The sequence below is a fragment of the Trichechus manatus genome, unplaced genomic scaffold (genome assembly GCF_000243295.1).
Source record: "Trichechus manatus latirostris isolate Lorelei unplaced genomic scaffold, TriManLat1.0 scaffold00013, whole genome shotgun sequence".
Classification (NCBI taxonomy): Eukaryota; Metazoa; Chordata; class Mammalia; order Sirenia; family Trichechidae; genus Trichechus; species Trichechus manatus.
The window spans coordinates 20,325,943-20,347,023 of record NW_004443949.1 but is presented as its reverse complement, the minus strand read 5'-3'; the positions used below and the strand labels follow the sequence as shown (position 1 = coordinate 20,347,023).

Here is a 21,081-nt window from a genome sequence, read left to right as displayed (position 1 = left end):
CCTACTGCCTGCCCAGCCCGGCGCCCTCCCTGCTCTGCAGCCTGGCGCAGCCCCCCGAGGCGCCCTTCGTCTACTTCAAGCCAGCGCCGGGCTTCTTCGGCGCGGGCGGCGGCGGGCCGGAGCCCGGGGGCGCGGGGACGCCGCCGGGAGGAGCCGCCGCGCAGCCCTTGCCCCCCTCGCCGCCCCCGACGCTTCTGGATGAGGTGGAGCTGCTGGACCTGGACAGCTTAGCCGCCTGGCGGGACGAGGAGGAGTACACCTGGTATTGCCGAGCTCCGCTCCTTCCCCTAAGAACCTTGCCTCGGAGGCCCCCGGGGACGATGGGCGGGTTGTCCCAAGTAGTGGGGCGACCTTGTATTTCGCCCGGGGATTCCCGCGGCCCCCGGACCTGGTGGCGTTATCAGGCGCCCGGTAGGGCGATGAGCTGAGGCTTTTCACGGGGCGGAAACCTGTTTTCTCCTAGCTCTGGCTGAGCTGGCCGGGGATGAACTGGTCCCCTGCATGTGCCTTGTGGTCTGCTCTTTGCTGACCTTACTGGATCCTCCTTAGCATTAACTGCAGAATCCATGCCATCTTGTTTTGTTGCTTATTCTGCTTTTTTCCCAGTCATTTTTTGGGAGGAGGAGGGGGTTGGGTAGGGCTTGGTCTCTGTCTGCTACTGGTGCTGCTCTTTCCTTCCAAACCAGCACCGCACAGGATTTGCTTACTGTTCCGCCTCCCGTGCGCATCCGAAACCGCCTAGTGATGGATCGCTCCTTAGAGATTTGTTCTTGCAGTTGGAGTTTTGCAGTCGTATGTTTTCATTCGCTGCGTTTCCATTGATAGCTTCTCGTTTCAGAGGCTGACTTGCTTTTTTTTCTTTTTTTTTTTTCTTCCGAATGTGCTGACCTCACTGGCTTTCCTGTTTTCCTATCAAGTAATGGTGTAAAAAACGAGGGTCTTTCAGAAATGGAGTGAGCTATTTGAAGGTACTCTACTATCTAGGAACTAAGGCGCTTTCTTTAATTTTAAAATTAAACTGGAACTTGAAGAAAGATGAGATTAGAGAAACTTTTTAAGTTGGTTATCAGAAAATTTTAGACTGCGTTTATTCATTTGAAATCTGAATAGCTGTTTTCATTAATGAGGACTTTTTGGGGGAGTATCTCATTTCTTTTTTTTTTTTTTTGCCCCCTGCTACCTTGCTCATGGAATAATAGTCACTTAATGTTGGACTTCTTTTGGTGGGATTGTCCATTTTCCTCAGTTAGCAGAAGTAGTGGAATATGGTCAGATAAGTAGAAGCTTCAGACAGGGTGAAAGTAGAATTTAGGTGCATGTGGGGAAAATTAAGAGTGCTCAATCACATCTTCACCGCAGTGGCATGAAGGATTGTCGAAGTCCTTCTTTTATCTTTTTATTTTAGGGTCTTTTATTTAGGACCCTTTATATTTTTTTAGGATGGGTTTTCCTCACCTTCTTTGTATTCCTCTTGTTGCATAACTGGAACGGAGAGAATGGGAGATGAAGAACCGTAAGAGTTTCCTATTGGGAAGTAGTGTTCTTTTTCCCTTACATTCTTTTAGGTGAGAACTCTAACTGTAAAGTGCATTAACTAATTGGTTTGAGTCTAAGAATCAAAGTATATGGAGTTACAATCAGCTTTTCAAAGGCATACTCACCGTCTTCCTTAGTATTTTGCTTTTTGACAGCTCTCTAGGTAGCTCAAGTTGTAAAAGTCAAACAACTTGCTACTCTCTGGAACGTTAAGCCATTCTTTAGAAGCTACACTTTTAGTTTTGTAAAGCCCAGGCTGGATTGTAATCTCAGGCTTAGCCTGAATATGTACTGGAAAATACTCCCATGCTGTTTCTTACATCATCCCTAGTAACTAAAAAACCCTTATGCCACTTTCAGACTATTTTAGATTGATTTAATTCCTACTTGGCCTTCTCCTAAGACATCTACTTAAATTGTGGAAAGAAACTTGTTTTTGTTTTTGATGAGGTGAATAGAGGACCATTCCCATGCTTTAAAAAGATTAGCATTTTTTTTCTTTATTATGATACTGTTATTACTATTTTATAAGTGTGTTAGATTGGTGATAGTACATAAATAGCTAATATAATTTCAATATTTTCTTCTTTTGAATAGACTTCTACCATATTTAATTATTCAACTATTGCTAGTATTTTGATATCTGGACTTTCCTTTTGTAGTTTATTTTTTGTCAAAGTAACATTGAAGTGACTTTTTAAAATCACCCACTTGGATTAGCAAATTATCCTTTCATATGGGTTGAAACATGCTAAATTGTAGCAGATTCTATTAATTTCACTCATCCAGTATACAGGTGAATACATCATTTCAGCGCCTTGGTGCTTTACAAATGTTTCTATAGACAAATGACACACTATTTTTAGAGTGTCTTCTTCTGAGCAAATCTAGGATTAGAATTTCCAGGTGGAAAAACAGGGAAGGGTCATTAATTTTAGTTGGATGGACTTAAAAATTAAAAAAAAAAAATCAATTGATTCACTGAAAACTTTTTTCAGAACATTTTATACAGTAAGATAATTTTGTATTGCAGTATTTCCCTTTTTGATGAAAAAATAATCAACAGTATTTTAATTTTTAAAGTTTAACACTTGCTAATGCTTTCAGAGCATTCTGAGGTTGATTCATCGCTGTGAATCATACATGTCACTGCCCTGGGGTCTCACAAATAGTTGGAGTGCTTTTCATTTGAATTCCCTGCTAATGTTTGCAGGATGGCAACTTATTTTTATTTTCTGTGTTTATTAAGAAACAACTGGAGTGGATGTACAATACTTGATTATTCTTAAAATATCTAAAAATAAATGTTTTCCATTTTCATAGTAACAAAACAAAACAAAACATAGAAGTGGGTATAAGAGTCATAAGATTAGTTCTGCACTTAGTTCCCTAAATCTCTACCACTCTTTAGTTAGCTGTGTTAACACTCTGTAAATCCTTCAAGACTGTCCTCTATACATATGAAAACACAATTATATTCATCAATACACGTCAAATTCTTCACACTTTTATTGAACATATCTCAGTGGTGTCACTAGGATTGGTGTCACCCAGTGTGGCAACTCATGGTGTCTCCTATTCCCCCATGCTAATTACCGCAATATTCTAGCTAAAACACCAGAAAATTTGACAAAATCACCTACTATAAGAGCACCGGCAGCAATGAAAACAACGCACGCTGGTAGCCCTTGTAGCACGTGCAGATGAAACCACGTGATCTGAAGTGTCCTTGTAATTGGGTAATGATGACAGCTCTGACCTGAGTGCATTAGAAGATTCAAAAAGTCAATTAGCATAGCGTTTTAGTCTTGTAGGTATATTGGTACATGTAAGCTGGGCTTAGGAAGAAAATTTTGTTGTTGTAACTGACTACAGGGATATTTTTATAAAAAATAAAAGTCCTGCTGAAGCACTGCACAAAAATTTTATAGACAGTCATTTTGGTGTCACCCCCTCTGATAGTGTCACCTGATGGAGTTCACACGCCAGTCTCCCCCTGGTGACACCACTGCCATATCTTGGACATCTTTGCTTGTCTGTATATGTAGCCCCACCTCTCCCTGTGATAATTGCATCATTGTTAAAGTAGCAGTATTTAGGATTAAGTTACTGTTAAGTGTATCACCTACAGTTTTTCATGCATTTGTACTATGATTTCATCCTAATGGGTTTAACAAAATTGATATTTGGTAATTTATTTAGAGTAGTACTTTCTGCTAAAATGTCATATCTTCAGGAAAGAAAGTTCACAAATGTAGATTAATCATTGAACATGTTAGAAGTTCTTTCATGTGAGTCTTTCTTTTCTAATAAAACCTTAGAATAACTATTTGCCTTTTATTAACAACTTTGGCTCAAGAATTACGTGTACAAGGCAAATAATAAATTGTAGAACCAGTATTTGCTTGATAATAAGAAGCAGGTCATTAGTTGATGAAAAATCAATTAGATTTCTTAGGTCTTTTGTTTTGTTTTTTTTCTGAACAATTATTTAACCTATAAACAATATTTTCTATTTATTAAAAAGAAAACTTTGATGTAAGCAGAATGATGTGGTCTGCCTTTTATTTTGATGAAAAACTTTAAAGCAAAACAATTACCTTATTCAAATATTTATTGTACTTGGATTTAAAGTAGAAAATTAAAGTTGATGATGGTTTCAGAACCTTAATTCCTATTAAGTCCAATTATTTTGGTCCCATAATGAAACTTCACAACCTGCTATACTGATTCCTCAATTATCTTACTACTCATCTGGCAGTGTTAGCTCTCCAGAAGACCACAGGCTGGAAAATAAAGGGGGGAAATCAGAGTGTCAGAAGCAAATGAAAAACTCCAAAGAATGAAATCTTGCTGCACACACGGGGCATGGCATGACTGGGTGATTTGCCAGTCTACCTGGAAAGAATGTCATGAAGATCCAGGTCTCTGTCTCAGTGTCACTGGACTGAGAAGCACCAAGGTACAAGGAGAAAGATTGGTGCGAAGTGGCAATAGAAGCAGTAAGTTGTTAACTGCATACTAGACATGTCTGACCTATTTCAGCTCCCTTATTTCGTAGTTGAAGGACTGAAGCTCGGAAATGAAATGACTTGCGTAAGCTCCTCCAGTTAGTTGCTGGCAGAGCTAAGACTAAAACTCAAGATTATTTACAGATTATTATCAGAAATAGTTACCATTGGTACCCCCCTTCCCCAGGCTAGATTGTGACCCACTTAAAAAAAAGAAAAACCCATTGCCATTGAGTTGATTCCGACTCATAGTGACCCTATGGGACAGAGTAGAACTGCCCCATGGTGTTTCCAAGGAGCGGTTAGTGGATTCGAATTGCCGACCATTTGGTTAACAGTTGAGCTCTTAACCACTGTGCCACCAGGACTCCAAAAAAAAAAAAAGAAATGCCTGCCAGCTGATGCAAAAGACAGCCATATAAGGAGGCATTTGTTTTGGTGGAGTGGCAGTTAGCAGAAAATTTGAGACCTACGGCGAGTGTAAACAGTTAAGTGCCCAACTCCTAGCCAAAAGATTGGTGGTTTGAACCTACCCAGAGGCACCTCAGAAGACAGGCCTGGAGATTTGCTTCCGAAAGGTCACAGCCTTGGGAACCCTCTGGAGCAGTTCTACTCTGCACACATGGAATCGCTATAAGTTAGAATCGACTTGATGGCAACTAATAACGACAACACGTATAGGGGATTTGGCAGGGATTATTTTAAACTTGCCCAACTGGAAAGGACAGGAGATAAGCTGTTACTCATGCAAGGGAAAAATGGTAAAAATTAAGGAAAATTTGATGAATGAGATACTCATTTTCAATGTGTAGTACCAAGCCTTGGACAGCTGGCTAAAATCATTGCCAACTCTTCATCAAAGCTGTTGAGGCACCTTGTACTATACATATGGCACATCTAAATTAGAGCACCTACACGGTTTTTGCATAATTGATTTTCAGTGAAAAGACCAGGGGGTGCTTCACTTCCTGCCAGTGCTAATTGAAAATGTGCAATGTTTTCTAGGAGCAAATGGAATAGACTGAAGTTATACCTATGTGTCTGTTAATGAGTAACTTTGAAGCATTAAAGTGATGCATTGAAACAGAAGTTTAGATTTAACTCAGGGGAAAGGGGAAGTGAGTTTGCTCTGGGGTAGTTCAGTAACTAAGATTTCGACTTCACAGATCTTTTCAATAACTTTGTGGTGGTACGTTTGTTTCGCAGTGGATGCCTGGTTTGATCTGAGCAGGTGCTAGTGAGTCAAACACTGTTTAAGCCAAGTAAAGAATGATTGTATAGTTTTCCTTCAAATGAAACTTATGACTGAAGTCTCTTAAAATGGTCTGAAAATTGCCACATATATATTTTTGTGTGATACCGCTTGTTTTTGTATCTTCTGCAGTAGGATGGCTTTAGAACCAGACTTGAGAATAACTGAGGTTTTTTTTTTTTTTTTTTCCCTAGACAAGTCTAATATTTTCATTTGATGCATTCAGGGTTATTTATAGTGGCTTTTGCATTATTTTTGATCTCGCAGTGTTAACCAGATGTATTAATTCAGGGGGTCCAGAATATGAAATGTGTGAAAAGAAGAGATTCTATGAGAAGGATTATAGTTTCTAGTCATGTGCTTTCTGAATTATTAAAGAAAATTAGACTGTAATACTTCAAATGATAGTTTTTATAGTATTTGAAGAATTTTCAAGTTTTAGATTAAAAGCTTTCAGATATTCTTACCAGATTCCAATACACCATCAATAAACCTACTCAAGTTGAAAGAGTGGCTTGTAAGTCCTTATGAGATATTTTACTATTAATGATGGCAAAATAACCCCCCCAAAAAACCCACTGCCATCGAGTTGATTCTGGCTCATAGCAACCTTACAGGACAGAATAGAACTGCCTCATAGGGTTTCCAAGGCTGTAATCTTACGGAAGCAGACTGCCACGTCTTTTCTTCTGCAGTGGCAAAATAGTATCGTGTAAATGTTGCTGATAATGAATAAGGTAATTTTTCTGACTTTTTAGAAGGTTAGAACCAATTAGAAGAAATACAGGCTTCACTTTGCTGACCATTTTTGAAGACATGTTATTCTCAGGGAATTTGTAGCTACATGATCTTAATAATTGACTACCTTCCCTTTTTTAGTCTTTATTTTTAAATTCATCTCTAGAGCCAAACCCAAAAACTAAACCTGTTGCCGTCAAGTCGATTCCGACTCACAGTGACCCTATAGCAGGTTCAAAGCTATCCTGAGCATGTTATTTAGAGATTGACTCTAAAAATCATCACTTCTGTCTTAATGCTATATATTTGCATAGTGCTTTTAAAGTTTTATGAAAATAATATACACAAATAGTATGTAAATATAGTTCATAAACTCATCTGTAACAACACTTTTTAGAGAAAGCAGCACTTTTATTCCTTCCTACCTCCAAATCCTTCACAATCATCACGTTATACTCCTCTGGTTTATTTATTTTCAATATTTCTAAATAGTCTATACTTTTATAAACTTAGACATCTGTGGATTTACCTCTCTTCCCTTATCTCCAATCACTTTTTACTCTTTCCCTTTATCATTATAGTTTTCTTAGGTTTTTTTTTTTTGAAAAATCATTTAATGTCTGAATTATGACTGGAGTCTCTGGTACAAATGATAAATGAGGTTTGCTGTTAACCGAAAGCTTGGAGGTTGGAATCCACCTTGAGGCACATCCAAAGACAATCTACTTCCAAAAAATCAGCCATTGAAAACCCTGTGGAGCACAGTTCTACTCTAACACACGTGGGGTTGCCATAAGTCAGAAGCGACTTGGTGGCAACTGGAACTGGTTTTTATAATGATATTAACTGTTTTTCACCAAGCCCTGTATGCTGCATTTTTCCATCATCCCTCTAAGAGTTAATAATGCTCTCTCTTTCTTCCCTTCATTTCCTTTAATTGCTTATCACTAGTAATTTCCCCAAATACTCTAGTGGAGCCATACTTTCTTCAATAAGATCAAACACATTTGATAACTTCTTAGATCTGATTTTAAAAATGTATTTTGTATTGCTGTCTCTTCTGGAACTCTCAGTCCCATTGCTTCAGTCCTTACCGTTCACTCTCTAGGCTAGATGCACAGCACTATTGTCATGGGTTGGTGTGTTGTGTCAAATCAATTCCGACTCATGGTGACCCCACATGACAGAGTAGAACTGCCCCATAGTGTTTCCTAGGCTGTAATCTTTATGAGAGCAGATCACCAGGTCTTTTCTCCTGCAGAAAGTGGCTGGTGGGTTTGAACCGCCAACCTTTCTGTTAGCAGCTGAGCTCTTGAGGCCATGAGATGGATTGACACAGTGGCTGCAACAATGGGCTCAAACCTAGCAACGATTGTAAGGAAGGTGCAGGACCAGGTGGCATTTCGTTCTGTTATACATAAGGTCACTTTGGGTCGGAATCAACTCGAACGCACCTAACAACAACACCATTGTCATGGGAATTCCTTCAGGTTCTAGCCTATGTCAGATCCCCTAATTCTTAACTCCTTTACCTTCATATTTCATTTATTCTCCTAGGTAGGACACAGCCTCCAGCAGCTTCTTGAGAGAGGGAAGGTACATGCGTGAGAGCTAAACTTTGAGATTCTGCATATTTGAAAATGTCTTTTCTCACACAAGATTCATAGTTGGGCTGGGCATAAAAATCTGTCAGTCATTATTTCCTCATGTTTGAAGGCATTGTTCCATTATGTTCTAGCTATTGAGGTGCACTGGCATCTGGATATCTAATTCTTTGTGGCATTTTTCTTCAGCTCTCTTTCTGCATCTCTGATATTCTAAAATGTCATTTAGTGCCTTGGTACGAGCCTTCTATTCACTTGTGCCGTTGTGCATTTGGGGACTTTTTCACTCCATAATCCCATGTCCTTTCTTGCATTCTGGAAACTTCTCTTGCATTTAAAAAAAAAAAAAAATTCTACTTTTTTTTTTTTTTTTAAGATTGGGTCCTCCGGGAACAGCCATTTAATTTTTCTTACCTAACTCCTCCCATTGTTCATCTGTATCTTTTTTCTACTTCTGGGCGTCCACTTCAACTTGATCTTACAAACTCATTTATTGACTCTTTTATTTCTGCTACAATAGTTTGATTTTTGAAGAATGCTTTCCCTTCTAAAAATATGCTTATTTTATAATATCCTATTGTTGTTTTGTGATTGCAATATATTCTCTCAGATGATAGCAGTTATAGTTCTGGTGGATTTTTCATCTGTTCCTTGCATTCCTTGCATTGTTTTTTCCCTTCAGCTTTTTTTCCCACTTTTTTTAGTCTTCAGTGTTTTATGTACAAGGCATATTCCAAATATCTGGTCTCTTCATACCCAAAGGAGTCATTAAAGCTGATCTAAAGCTCTGCATGGGTGGAGCACTGTGACTGGTGCACTTTAGTAGGGACTGGGTGGAGAGCCAGTTCAAGTTTCAGTCTCTCTAGGTCTTTCATCCAAAATGGATGTCAGAAGAGACTCTGAAACTTGCTCTTGAACGTAGAGTAGCTAAAGTGAAAAAGGAAGAAATGATGAAGTAAAAGAGCTGAACAGAAGATTTCAAAGGGCAGATCGAGAAGACAAAGTAAAGTATTATAATGAAATGTGCAAAGACCTGGAGGTAGAAAACCAAAAGGGAAGAACATGCTTGGCATTTCTCAAGCTGAAAAAATTGAAGAGAAAGTTCAAGCCTTGAGTTGCAACGTTGAAGGATTCTGTGGGCAAAATATTAAATGGCAGGAAGCATCAAAAGAAGATGGAAGGAGTACAGAGTCACTGTACCAAAAAGAATTAGTCGACATTCGACCATTTCAGGAGGTAGTATATGATCAGAAACCGATGGTACTGAAGGAAGAAGTCCAAGCTGCATTGGCAGAAAACAAGGCTCCAGGAACAGGCGGAATACCAGTTGAGGTGTTTCAACAAACGGTGCAATGCTGGAATCGCTCACTCATCTATGCCAGGAAATTTGGAAGACAGCTACCTGGCCAACTGACTGGAAGAGATCCATATATGTGCCCATTCCAAAGAAAGGTGAGCCAACAGAATGCAGAAATTACTGAACAGTATCATTAATATTACACGCAAGTAAAATTTTGCTGCAAATCATTCGAAAGTGATTATAGCAGTACATCAGCAGGGAACTGCCAGAAATTCAAGCCAGATTCAGAAGAGGACGTGAAACGAGGGATATCATTGCTGATGTCAGATGGATCTTGGCTGAAAGCAGAGAAAACCATAAAGATGTTTACCTGTGTTTTATTGGCTATGCAAAAGTATTTGTGTGGATCATAACAAATTATGGATAACACTGCTGTCATGGATTGAATTATGTCCCCCAAAAAAATGTGTGTATCAATTTGGCTGGGCCATGATTCCCGGTATTGTGTGATTTTCCAATGTGTTGTAAATTCTTCCTCTATGATGTTAATGAGGGAGGATGGGTGGCAGTTGTGTTAGTGAGGCAGGACTCAATCTACAAGATTGGATTGTGTCTTGAGGCAATCTCTTGAGATATAAAAGAGAGAAGTGAGCAGAGAGACAGGGGGACCGCATACCATCAAGAAAGCAGCACTGGGAGCAGAGCGTGCATCCTTTGGACCCCGGGTCCCTGTGCGGAGAAGCTGCTAGCCTGGGGGTGCATTGATGAGAAGGCCAACAGAGAGAGAAAGCCTTCCCCTGGAGCTGATGCCCTGAATTTAGACTTTTAGCCTACTTGACTGTGAAGAAATAAATTTCTTTTTGTTAAAGGTATCCACTTGTGGTATTTCTGTTATAGCAGTGCTAGATGACTGAGACAATTGCGAAGAATGGGAATTCCAGGACACTTAACTATGCTCATGTGGAACCTGTACATAGACCAAGAGGGAGTTTAGATAGAACAAGGGGATACTGTGTGGTTTAAAGTCAGGAAAGGTGTGTGTCAGGGTTGTATCGTTTCACCATACCTATTCAGTCTGCGTGCAGAGCAAATAATCCAAGAAGCTGGAGTATACGAAGAAGAACACGGCATCAGGATTGGAGGAAGTCTCATTAACAACCTGCGATATGCAGATGACACAGCCTTGCTTGCTGAAAGTGGAGAAGACTTGAGGCACTTACTGATGAAGATCAAAGATCACAGCCTTCAGTATGGATGACACTTCAACATAAAGAAAACAAATATCCTCCAACTGGACCAATAAGCAACATCATGTTAAACAGAGAAAAGTATTGAGTTGTCAAGGATTTCATTTTACTTGGATCCATAGTCAGCACCCATGGAAGCAGCAGTCAAGAATCAAATGACATATTGCCATTGGGCAAATCTGCTGCAGAAGACCTCTTTAAAGTGTTAAAAAGCAAAGATGTCATCTTGAGGACTAATGTACGCCTGACCCAAGCCATGATATTTTCAGTCAATTCAAATGCATGTGAAAGCTGGACAATGAGTAAGGAAGCCGAAGAAGAATTGATGCCTTTGAGTTATAGTGTTGGCGAAGAATATAGAATATAACATGGACTGCCAGAAGAATGAACAAATCTGTCTTGGAAAAAGTATAGCCAGAATCCTCTTTAGAAGGGAGATTGGTGAGACTTTGTCTTACGTACTTTGGACATGTTACCAGGAGGGATCAGTCCCTGGAGAAGGACATCATGCTTGGTGAAGTAGAGTGTCAGTGAAAAAGAGGAAGACCCTCAGTGAGATGGATTGACACAGTGGCTGCAACAGTGGGTTCAAACGTAGCAACAATTTTTGTGAGGATGGTGCAGGACTAGGCAGTGTTTCATTCTGTTGTTCATAGGGTTGGTATGAGTTGGAACTGACTTGATGGCACCTAAAACAATAGTGCTATAAATTACCACTACTGTTTTAGCGGCATCTGGAAATTTTGATATGTTGTATTTTTCATGTTCATTCACTTCAGAATACTTATTTCCATTTTGATTTTTGATCCATGGGTTATTTAGAAGCATTAGTTTCCAAATCTTTGATTTTCCAGGCATCTCTTTATCGTTGATTTACAGTTTAATTCTGCTGTGCTCAGGGAACGTATGCTGTGTGACTGACTGGAATCCTTCAAAATTTGTGAGTTGTTTGGACCAGAATATGTTCTATTTTCATAGTTGTTTCATGTGCACTTAAGAAAAATTCTGTTTTTTTGGGGTGGGGGTCAAATTTGTTGATAGTATTCACATTTCTATATGCTTTCTGATTTTCTACTTGTTCTTATCAATTATTTAGAGAAGATTGTTGAAATCTCCCACTATAATTATGGTTTGTCAGCAGTTTCTTACTTTCCTATCAGTTTTTGCTTCATGTATTTTGAAGCTCTCTTATTAGGATAACTACTTCTAATAACTTTAGGATTCTTTTGTCCTCTTTATGGATTGGCCTCTTCATCATATGAAATAACCTTGTTTTGTTCTGGTAATATTTTTGGTTTAGAAATCTCCTTTGTTTGATGTTAATACAGCCACTTCAGACTTCTTTTGATCAGTTTTAGCGTGTGTATCTTTTCTGTCCTTTTCCTTTTTACCTATTTGGGTGTTTAAAGTGTGTTTCCTGTAGGCAGCATATAGTTGAATCTTCTGTGACCTTTTTAAACAGGAAAAACTTGCCCACACTTATCAGAAGATTTCCCATTCCTTTTTATTGGCTAGATTCCTGGGTAGCACATATGGTTTCTCTTGACTGCTAACCAAAAGGTTGGCATTTCGAACCCACCTAGAGATGCCATGGAAAAAAGTTCTGGCAATCTGCTTACATAAAGGTTACAGCCAGGAAAACCCTGTGGAGCTCATTTCTACTCTGAATGTAACACACGGGTCGCCATGATTCAGAATCGACTTGACCACGAGGGTTTTTTTTTTTTAAATTGGAATATCCAAGGAGCCCTGGTTGTGCAGTGGGTAAGTGCTTGACTGCTAACTGAAAGGTTGGCAGTTCGAACCCACCAATCCCTCCAAGGGAGACAGATGTGGCAGTCTGCTTCCATAAAGATTACAGCCTTGGAAACCCTGTGTAGCAGTTCTACTCTGTCTCTGTCCTGTAGGGTCACTATGAGTTGGAACTGACTATGGTAATGAGTTTGGTTTTGGTTTAGGATTATTATGCAGGGCTTGTGCCTAAACCAGTCATTGGGCAAAGGGGTGTAATGGAATTACTATGATTGACTTAGCCCAGTGCCTCTCAAGGGGTTGGTCTCTAGAGCAGCAAAGTCAGCATTACCTGGGAACTTGTTAGAAATTCTTTAGCCCTGCCCCACACCTCCTGAATCAGAAACTTAGGGGGTGTGGTTCAGCAATTTGTGTTTTAACAAGCCTTGCAGGTAATTCTGCTGCCCCAAAGTTTGAGAAAAACTTGCTTAGATTAACCTTTACTTGGGGGTCCAGGGAAACATACCTAGTTCTGGAAAGTTTAGGAGTCTGTTAGCAAGGAAAGGAAGAAGGGACGGATTTAGGTAGATAAGGCCCAGGAATATGGATTTTTAATTAATCAGTATACTGACAAGAGGCAGGACTATCAAAAGACTGATACCTTAGAATTAATATGTATGTGTGTGTATGTGTATGTTTGTCTATGTATATGTATCTATCTGTCATCTTCGTCTATAGTAGGAGTCAGCTATGTCACATCAGGCCCATTGTCTGTTTTGTATAGCTAGTGAGCTAAGAATGTTTACATTTTTAAATGACTGGAAAAACAAAACAAAAGAATAATATTTTGTGATGTGAAATTATATGAAATTCAACTTTCATTGTCCGTATTAAAAAAAACAAAAACCCAATGCCATCGAGTCGATTCCGACTCATAGCGACCTTAAAGGTCAGAGTAGAACTGCCCCATAGAGTTTTCAAGGAGTGCCTGGTGGATTCGAACTGCTGACTTTTTGGTTAGCGGCTTTAGCTCTTAACCACTGCACTACCAGGGTTTCCAAAAGCAAGGTTTATTGGAACACAGCCGCGCTCATGCACTTTCGTATTGTCTGTGGCTGCTTTCTGGCTGTAGTGGCCACACTGGATAGTTACGACAGAGACTGTGTGGCCCGCAGCCTAAAATATTTGCTGTCTGGCTCTTTACAGAAAAAGTTTGCTGACCCTTCATCTGTAAGAATAATTTTCATCAAAGAATGATACATACCCACCCATCATGGATAACTTGATATCTTACTCTAATAGGTGGAAATCCTGACTACAACATAAGAGTTTGAATAATGAAGTACAAGTTATTTAAAGAATGTATGCTAATTAGAATTATGGTAACTTTGTTTAAAGGAGTGCTACTTTAATAAGATTTGTAATTAGAATAGAGCTTAGTGTAACAAGGTCAATTACTAGAGCCTGTGATGGGAAGAGGGAAGGTAGTGATTTTTGTCAGTGTTCTTTCTTTTTTTCTTAGTTCACTGTTGGTTAATCCTCAAGATTAACCTTTTTGTATAACCCTGAAAATATTCTAAAATTTACCTTATTAAAGCATACCATGAGAGAAGAACCTTCGTTATGACTCGAAGTGTCTCAAGACGGTCATTTTCATACTGCCTGTTACTATGTAATGCTCTAGAGGCTGAGAGTGAACTGTTCCTAAAACATAACTTCTAAAGTTTATTCAGCTTTAATGAGAAAGAAGCGCATACCAAGGTAACTACAGAATCGAGACAGAGGAAATACCAATTATTTAAGGGTTCAAGGAACCAAGGTTGTACTGACCTTACTTATCTTTATAAATACAGGTAAGATTTGCTTTGTTTTCCACGTCATGTTTACATACATTAGCCCAAGTTCACGTAAGAGTCTGTGGCTGAAGAATGAGGTGAAAATGTTCATTTCTAGAAATGTGTAGTGAGGTAGTAAAATCATCATGGCATCTTTCAGGGTTAGTGCAGTAACAAAATCCCCTGGTCGCCGACTATGAGACCCAGCTGAGGGGATGATTGTTAGACCTTTTCTTGAAGTCCTTCCCACCAGTCTGTAGAATGTTTGATATTGTATTTGGGGATTCCAGTTAGTTTCAGTTGCTGTTGTGTCAATCCCAACTCACAGTGACTGCCCCCCTCCCCATGTGCGTCAGAGTAGAATTGTGCTCCATAGGTTTTCAGTGGCTGATTTTTCTGAAGCAGATCACCAGGGCTTTCTTCCGAGGCACCTCTGGGTAAACTCAAACCCTCAACCTTTTGGTTAGCAACTGAGTGCGTTAACCGTTCGTACCACCCTGGGACTCGATTTGGGGATATTTGCTCAATAGAGATGATTTTTGGTACTTAGAAATAATCAAATGTGAGTTCTGTGTCTATAGAAATGGTTAAATACATGTTGTTTTCTCCCGAAGAGAGTTAGTCTCTATATGCCTATGTAATACCTATAATGTATGCTTCTTTTTTTTAAGGTTGTATGTTAGCTCCTCAAAGACGTTTGCCTCATCAGAGAAATCCATGAGTCCTTTGCAGTGGTGTAGACATGTCCTGGATAATCCAACTCCCGAGATGGAAGCAGCAAGACGTTCCCTGTGCTTTAGGCTGGAGCAAGGTAATTTTGGACCTGTGCATGTACATTTTCAGGCTGTTGCCACTATTACCTGTTGTTGTTGGTTTCAGAATTGACACTTAAGTTGAAGAACCTTAACCTGAGGTGCAGCTGTGGCATGCAGTTCACTTGACGTATTATACAACAGCGCTTCTCAGTATATGGCGTATTTAGTTTTGTGTTTCTTTTTAGCCAAATTTTTTTTTTTTTTTTGGTGTTTCAGTTTGTATTAGAAAGTAGGAACACATTTTTTTTAAATCTCTAGTTTTGCTTTCTGTTTGCAAATATACCAGTAAGTAAGATAGGTCAGTCTTCAATTCTCTGGGGTTGCCAACAAGGTTATATGGCTGAATTCTAAGGTAGGAATACATACTGCACAAACTGGGTTCCAGGAGCTTTCTGGCTGTAATTCTAAGACAGCTTTGTTTATTCTTCTGATAATCGATGGTATATTCAATGTTATTTGCCAACACCATACTTATAAGGCATCAGTTCTTCAGTCTTCCTTATTCAGTGTATGCACATGAAGAGTTTGAAAATACCATGGCTTGAATCAGGCGCATCTTAGTCCTAAAGGTGACATCTTTGCTTTTTAATAGTTTCAGGAGGTGTTTTGCAGCAGATTTTCCCAATGCAATACATCTTTTGATTTCTTGACTGCTGCTTCCATGGGTGTGATTGTGAATCCAAGTAAAATGAAATCCTTGACAACTTTAATCTTTTCTTCGCTTAACATGTTGTTGCTTATTGGTCCAATTGTGAGGATGTTTGTTTTCTTTATGTTGAGGTGTAATCCATACTGAAGTCTTTGATCTTCATCAGTAAGTGCTTCAAGTTCTCTTCACTTTCAGCAAGCAAGGTTGTGTCATCTGCATAATGCAGGTTGTTAATGAGTCTTTCTCCAGTCTTGATACTGTGTTCTTCTTCATATAATCCAGCTTCTTGACTTATTTTCTCAGCATACAGATTGAATAAGTACGGTGAAAGGTCCATCTGACATCAGCAGTGATATCCCTCATTCCACATTGTTTTCTGAATCCGGCTTGAATTTCCAGAAGTTCCCTGTAATGTACTGCTGCATCCAACCTTTTTTGAATTATCTTCAGCAGCATTTTACTTGCATGTGATATTAATGATATTGTTTGGTAATTTCCGCATCCTTTTGGATCAGTTTTCTTTAGAATGGGCACAGATATGGATCTCTTCCAGTCAGTTGGCCAGGTAGCTATCTTCCAAATTTCTTGGCTAGACGAGTGAGCACTTCCAGCATTGCATCATTTGTCGAAACATCTCAACTGATATTCAATCAATCCCTAAAAACCAAAAACCAAACCCGTTACTGTCGAGTCAATTTCAACTCGTAGTGACCCTATAGGACAGAGTAGAACTGCCCCATTGGGTTTCCAAGAAGCGTCTGGTGGATTCAAACGACTGACCTTTTGATTCAAACGACTGACCTTTTGATTAGTAGCCATAGCTCATAACCACTACACCACCAGGGTTTCCAGTTAATCCCTAGAGCCTTGTTTTTCATCAGTGCCTTCAGTGCAGCTTGGACTTCTTCCTTCAGTACCATCAGTTCTTGATCATTTGCTACCTCCTGAAATGAATGAACGTCAGCTAATTCTGTTTGGTACAGTGACTGCGTGTATTCCTTCCATCTTCTTTTAATGCTTCCCGCCGTTTAATATTTTGCTCATAGAATCTGTCAATATTGTAACTGAAGGCTGGAATTTTTTCTTCAGTTCTTTCAGCTTGAGAAATGCCAAGCATGTTCTTCCTTTTTAGTTTTCTAACTGCAGGTCTTTGCACATTTCATTATAATACTTTTCCTTGTCTTCTCCAGCCACCCTTTGAAATCTTCTGTTCGCTCTTTTACTTCATCATTTCTTCCTTTCACTTTAGCTACTCTCCATTCAAGAGCAAGTTTCATACTCTCTTGTGGCATCCATCTTGGTCTTTTCTTTTTTTAATGACCTTTTGCTTTCTGCCTGTATAATGCCCTTGATGTGTCATCTCACAAATTGTCTGATCTTTGGTCATTAGTGTTCAGTGCGTCAAATCTACTCATGAGGTGGTCTCTAAATTCAAGTGAAATGTACTCAAGGTCATACTTCGGCTCTCGTGGACTTTGTTATTTTCTTCAGCTTCTACTTGAACTTGCATGTGAGCAATTGATGGTCTGTTCTGTGTTCGGCCCCTGGCCCTGTCCTGACTGATATTGAGCTTCTCAGTTGTCTCTTTCCACAGATGTTGATTTGATTTCAGTGTATTCCATCTGGCGAGGTCCATGTATATAGTCACCTTGCCGTTTATGTTGTTGAAAAAAGGTATTTCTATCAAAGAAGTTCTTTATCTTGTAATATTCTGTCATGCAACCTCCAGTGTCATTTCTGTCACCAAGACCTTATTTTCCAAGTACTGATCCTTTGTCTTTGTTTTCAACTTTCCCATTCCAATCACCAGTAACTATCATTACATCTTGATTGCATGTTTGTTGAATGTCAGACTACAGAAGTTGGTAAAAATCTTCAGTTTCTTCATCTTTAGCCTTAGTGATTGGTGCATATATTTGAATAATAGTTGTATTAACTGGTCTTCCTTGTAGGTGTGTGGATACTGTCCTATCACTGACATCATTGTATTTCAGGATGGATCTTGAAATGTTCTTTTTGACAATGAATGGAGATGCCATTGCTCTTCAATTTGTCATCCCTGACATAGTAGGTCATATGATTGTCTGATTCAGAATGGCCAATTCTAGTCCATTTCAGTTCATTAATGCCTAGGATAGCTATCTTCAAGCATTCCATTTCATTTTTGACAACTTCCAGTTTTCCTAGATTCATACTTAGTACATTCCACATTCCAATTACTAATAGATGTTTGAGCTGTTTCTTCTCATTTTAAGTCATGCCACATCAGCAAATGAAGATCTCAAAAGCCTTATTCCATCCACATCATTAATGTCAACTGTGCTTTGAGGAGGCAGCTCTTCCCCAGTTGCATTTTGAGTGCCTTCCAACCTGAGGGGCTACTCTTCCGGCACTCTATCAGACAATATTCCACTGGTGTTCATCAGATTTTTACTGGCCAAATATTTCAGAAGTAGATTGCCAGGGCCTTCTTCCCAGTCTTAGTCTGGAAGCTCCACTGAAGGCTGTCCACCATGGGTGACCCTGCTGGTATTTGACATAAATACTGGTGGCATATCTTCTGGCATCACAGCAACATGCAAGTCACCACAGTGCTACAGACTGACAGACAAATGATGGTTGGTACAATTAATGAACCAGTATTAATACATTATTATTAAAGTCCTTAGTTTACATTAGGTTTCACTCTTTGTGTTGTACAGTCCTGTGGGTTTTGGCAAATGCATGAAGTCATGTGTCCAGCATTATAGTATCATACAGAATACCATATTTTTTTGCAAATAATATGCGCGTTATGGGTCTTTTGCCAATCGAGCAACCACCCTATGCATTATTTTTCTAACCATGCCATGCCAATTAAAAAAAATTTTTTTTATTGTACTTTATATGAAGGTTTACAAAGCAAATTACTTTCTCATTAAACACTGTATTGATCACTGTAGAGCCTGGTGTTTATGGGAAGAAAATTACCCATAAATTACACATTAATTTCCTCATAGAACCTGAGGAGATGATCATGGTTATGAAGAGCCAGACCTGGTGGGCAGACCTGGTCTTATATCCTCTTCTTCCTTGTTACCTCTTGTATGCTGATTACTTAGACTATGCTGTTTTCTTGGTTGCTGGTTGGCTATCATTCCTTGCTTAAGGAGTAGGTATCTCCAGGAACACATATAAGTAAGAGTTTTACAAGCTTGGTTTCTACTGGTACATTGGATGGTATTCCTCTCAAGCTCATCTCTAGTTGTAATATTGCCAGTGACCTCATTTGGATTGTAACTTCTTGAAGGACCTCTGTTTTTCTTCTTGCTGCCTGTCTTCTCAATTTGGTGGTGGTTGTCGGGGGAGAAACCCTACGTGACAGATTAAAACTGCCACATAGAGTTTTCTTGGCTGTAATCATATGGAAGCAGATTGCCAAGTCTTTCTCCCATGGAGCCACTGGGTTGGTTTGAAGCACCAACCTTTCGGTTAACAGCCAAGGGCTTACCATTTACATCACACAGGTCTTAATTTCATAGAGACCTCAAATATCTTTCATGCTGTATCTGACAATTTTGTGAATCAGTATCTAGATAACAAAACTTGGTAGATTTAATGAGAATATATGGAAAGTATTCAAGTTTTGTAATGAAGTTGTGAGAGCAGACTTATTAAAATTCTGCCCTTCTGCAGAAAGTTCATTTTGCTGAAGGAAATGAGGGAAGGAAGGGAATGTTTGTTTAATGACAGATCTAATTTCATAGGGAGAAAACTTCCACACTATAACCATTTTAAGAAATGCTTTGTTTTCACAACTACAGACAATTTTGCAAATGGGTTAAATGCATTTTTGTTAAGATGCAATAAGATAATTGTTTTTGGTTTAAAATATGTATATTTTATGGATGACTAATGCATCTAGCAGCAAACCCATCTGAGGCTGACCCATAAAATCTCATAGAGAATATTAATTGACTTAAATCTAAGAAACTTTCTATTTTATTGTAGGTTCCCAAACTTATTTTCCTTTTTTCCAAACTACTCTTTAATATCTGAATTTTATAATTTATGAAATCTTTTCTATCAAGTAATCAGCATGGGCAAAGTTTCTTGTTTTCTCAGTCTTTTCTTCATTTGTATTTATTTTGTAGAGTTGTTGTAAGGGATAAAATACTGCTGTTTATAAAGCACACCTAGTAAAGGCTTAAATATTAGGTCTGTCCCTTAATATTTTTGAAAAGTGTAATTGGCTTTTTTGGATAATGTAATTTAAAAGTAAAATAGCTAATCGCTGAAAGTTAAGTCTTTAGGCACCTGTTAATCTACTATCTGTTGGTACAAAATTAACTAAAATGCCTGGAGTAATATTTTCTTTTTTTCCCTAAACTCTGGGCACTGATTTGAGTTTGTAATATTAGACAAAGTTCACTATCTTGGTTGGCTTTTCTTTTTTGGAAATGGTCCTAATAATGTTTGTTATTTTCCATTTGGAAGCACCCTGCTTTATGAACATGTTTTATTTAATTTTTAATGTATATACCTTCTTTCCAACTGGATTAAGCACTTGAGGATAGGGAGCTATATCTCCATTTCCTTTTGAATTACCAGTGTTTAATACGTATATCTTTTTAACATGTTGTAAGCTCTGCATGTTTGGTTTCTGTAATTGACTAATTTCTGAGTACATTTAAGTTCCTTAAATGGGCAAAGAAAATGAACTTTCATTGAACATTTGGTGTTGTAAATGGCATCCTACTGGCCAAGCCCTGCCCTGCCCCCAACCAAAAAAAAGAATTCAGATGTTGGTGCTCACTAAAATGTTAGTTCTGAGGGTATGGATTTGATTCTATTCACTGCTGTAACCCTCCCAGTACCTAGAATATGGTAGTTCTTATCGCATTGTAAGTGTTGAATAAAAATTGTTGATGGAGTGAATGGTGGAAGGAGTTTTGATCTAGTAGTTAGAGTTAGTGTCTTCTAGTGCCTTGGCCTTACTTAACTCAGTGATTGAGAGCTTGGCATTTGTCTCCAACTTCTTGCCTACAGAGTGGGGACATTTAATAAATTTCATAGGGTTATTTGAAAGATTTCAGGAAAGGTTGAATGTGAAATTTCTTTAAAAATGTGAAATGCTTATAAGGGGGCATTCTTAATATGCAGTTCCTCTTTATTCAGAAACCCAACCTAAAAATACAGGGAATTCTTAGTTTGGTTGCTTATAGTTTATAGAAAACTAACAGCATTTTTTTTTTTGAGGGGGGTCTGTTTGTTCTCCCTATTAATAGAGATACTAATCAGAGTTAGGGATCTTAAATTGAAAAGTTTTATAAGTGTAGTTTATTCAACAATAATAGAAAATTGAAGATAACTTTTTTTTTTTT

At 38.6% G+C, this 21,081-nt stretch overlaps 1 protein-coding gene across 2 annotated transcripts in view; it reads left to right on the top strand.

The window, feature by feature from the left end:
• Positions 1-81: 81 nt before the first annotated feature.
• SLAIN1 (SLAIN motif family member 1) overlaps positions 82-21,081 on the top strand; it is a 65,690-nt gene continuing 44,690 nt past the window's right edge. The window contains exons 1-2 of one of the 2 annotated variants that reach the window (XM_023726706.1): positions 82-262; positions 14,926-15,065. In XM_023726706.1, the coding sequence (XP_023582474.1) occupies positions 14,972-15,065 (94 nt within the window). In that variant the 5' untranslated portion in view covers positions 82-262; positions 14,926-14,971. The remainder of the gene's footprint in view (positions 263-14,925; positions 15,066-21,081) is intronic. The other variant, XM_023726705.1, reaches the window with a different exon arrangement.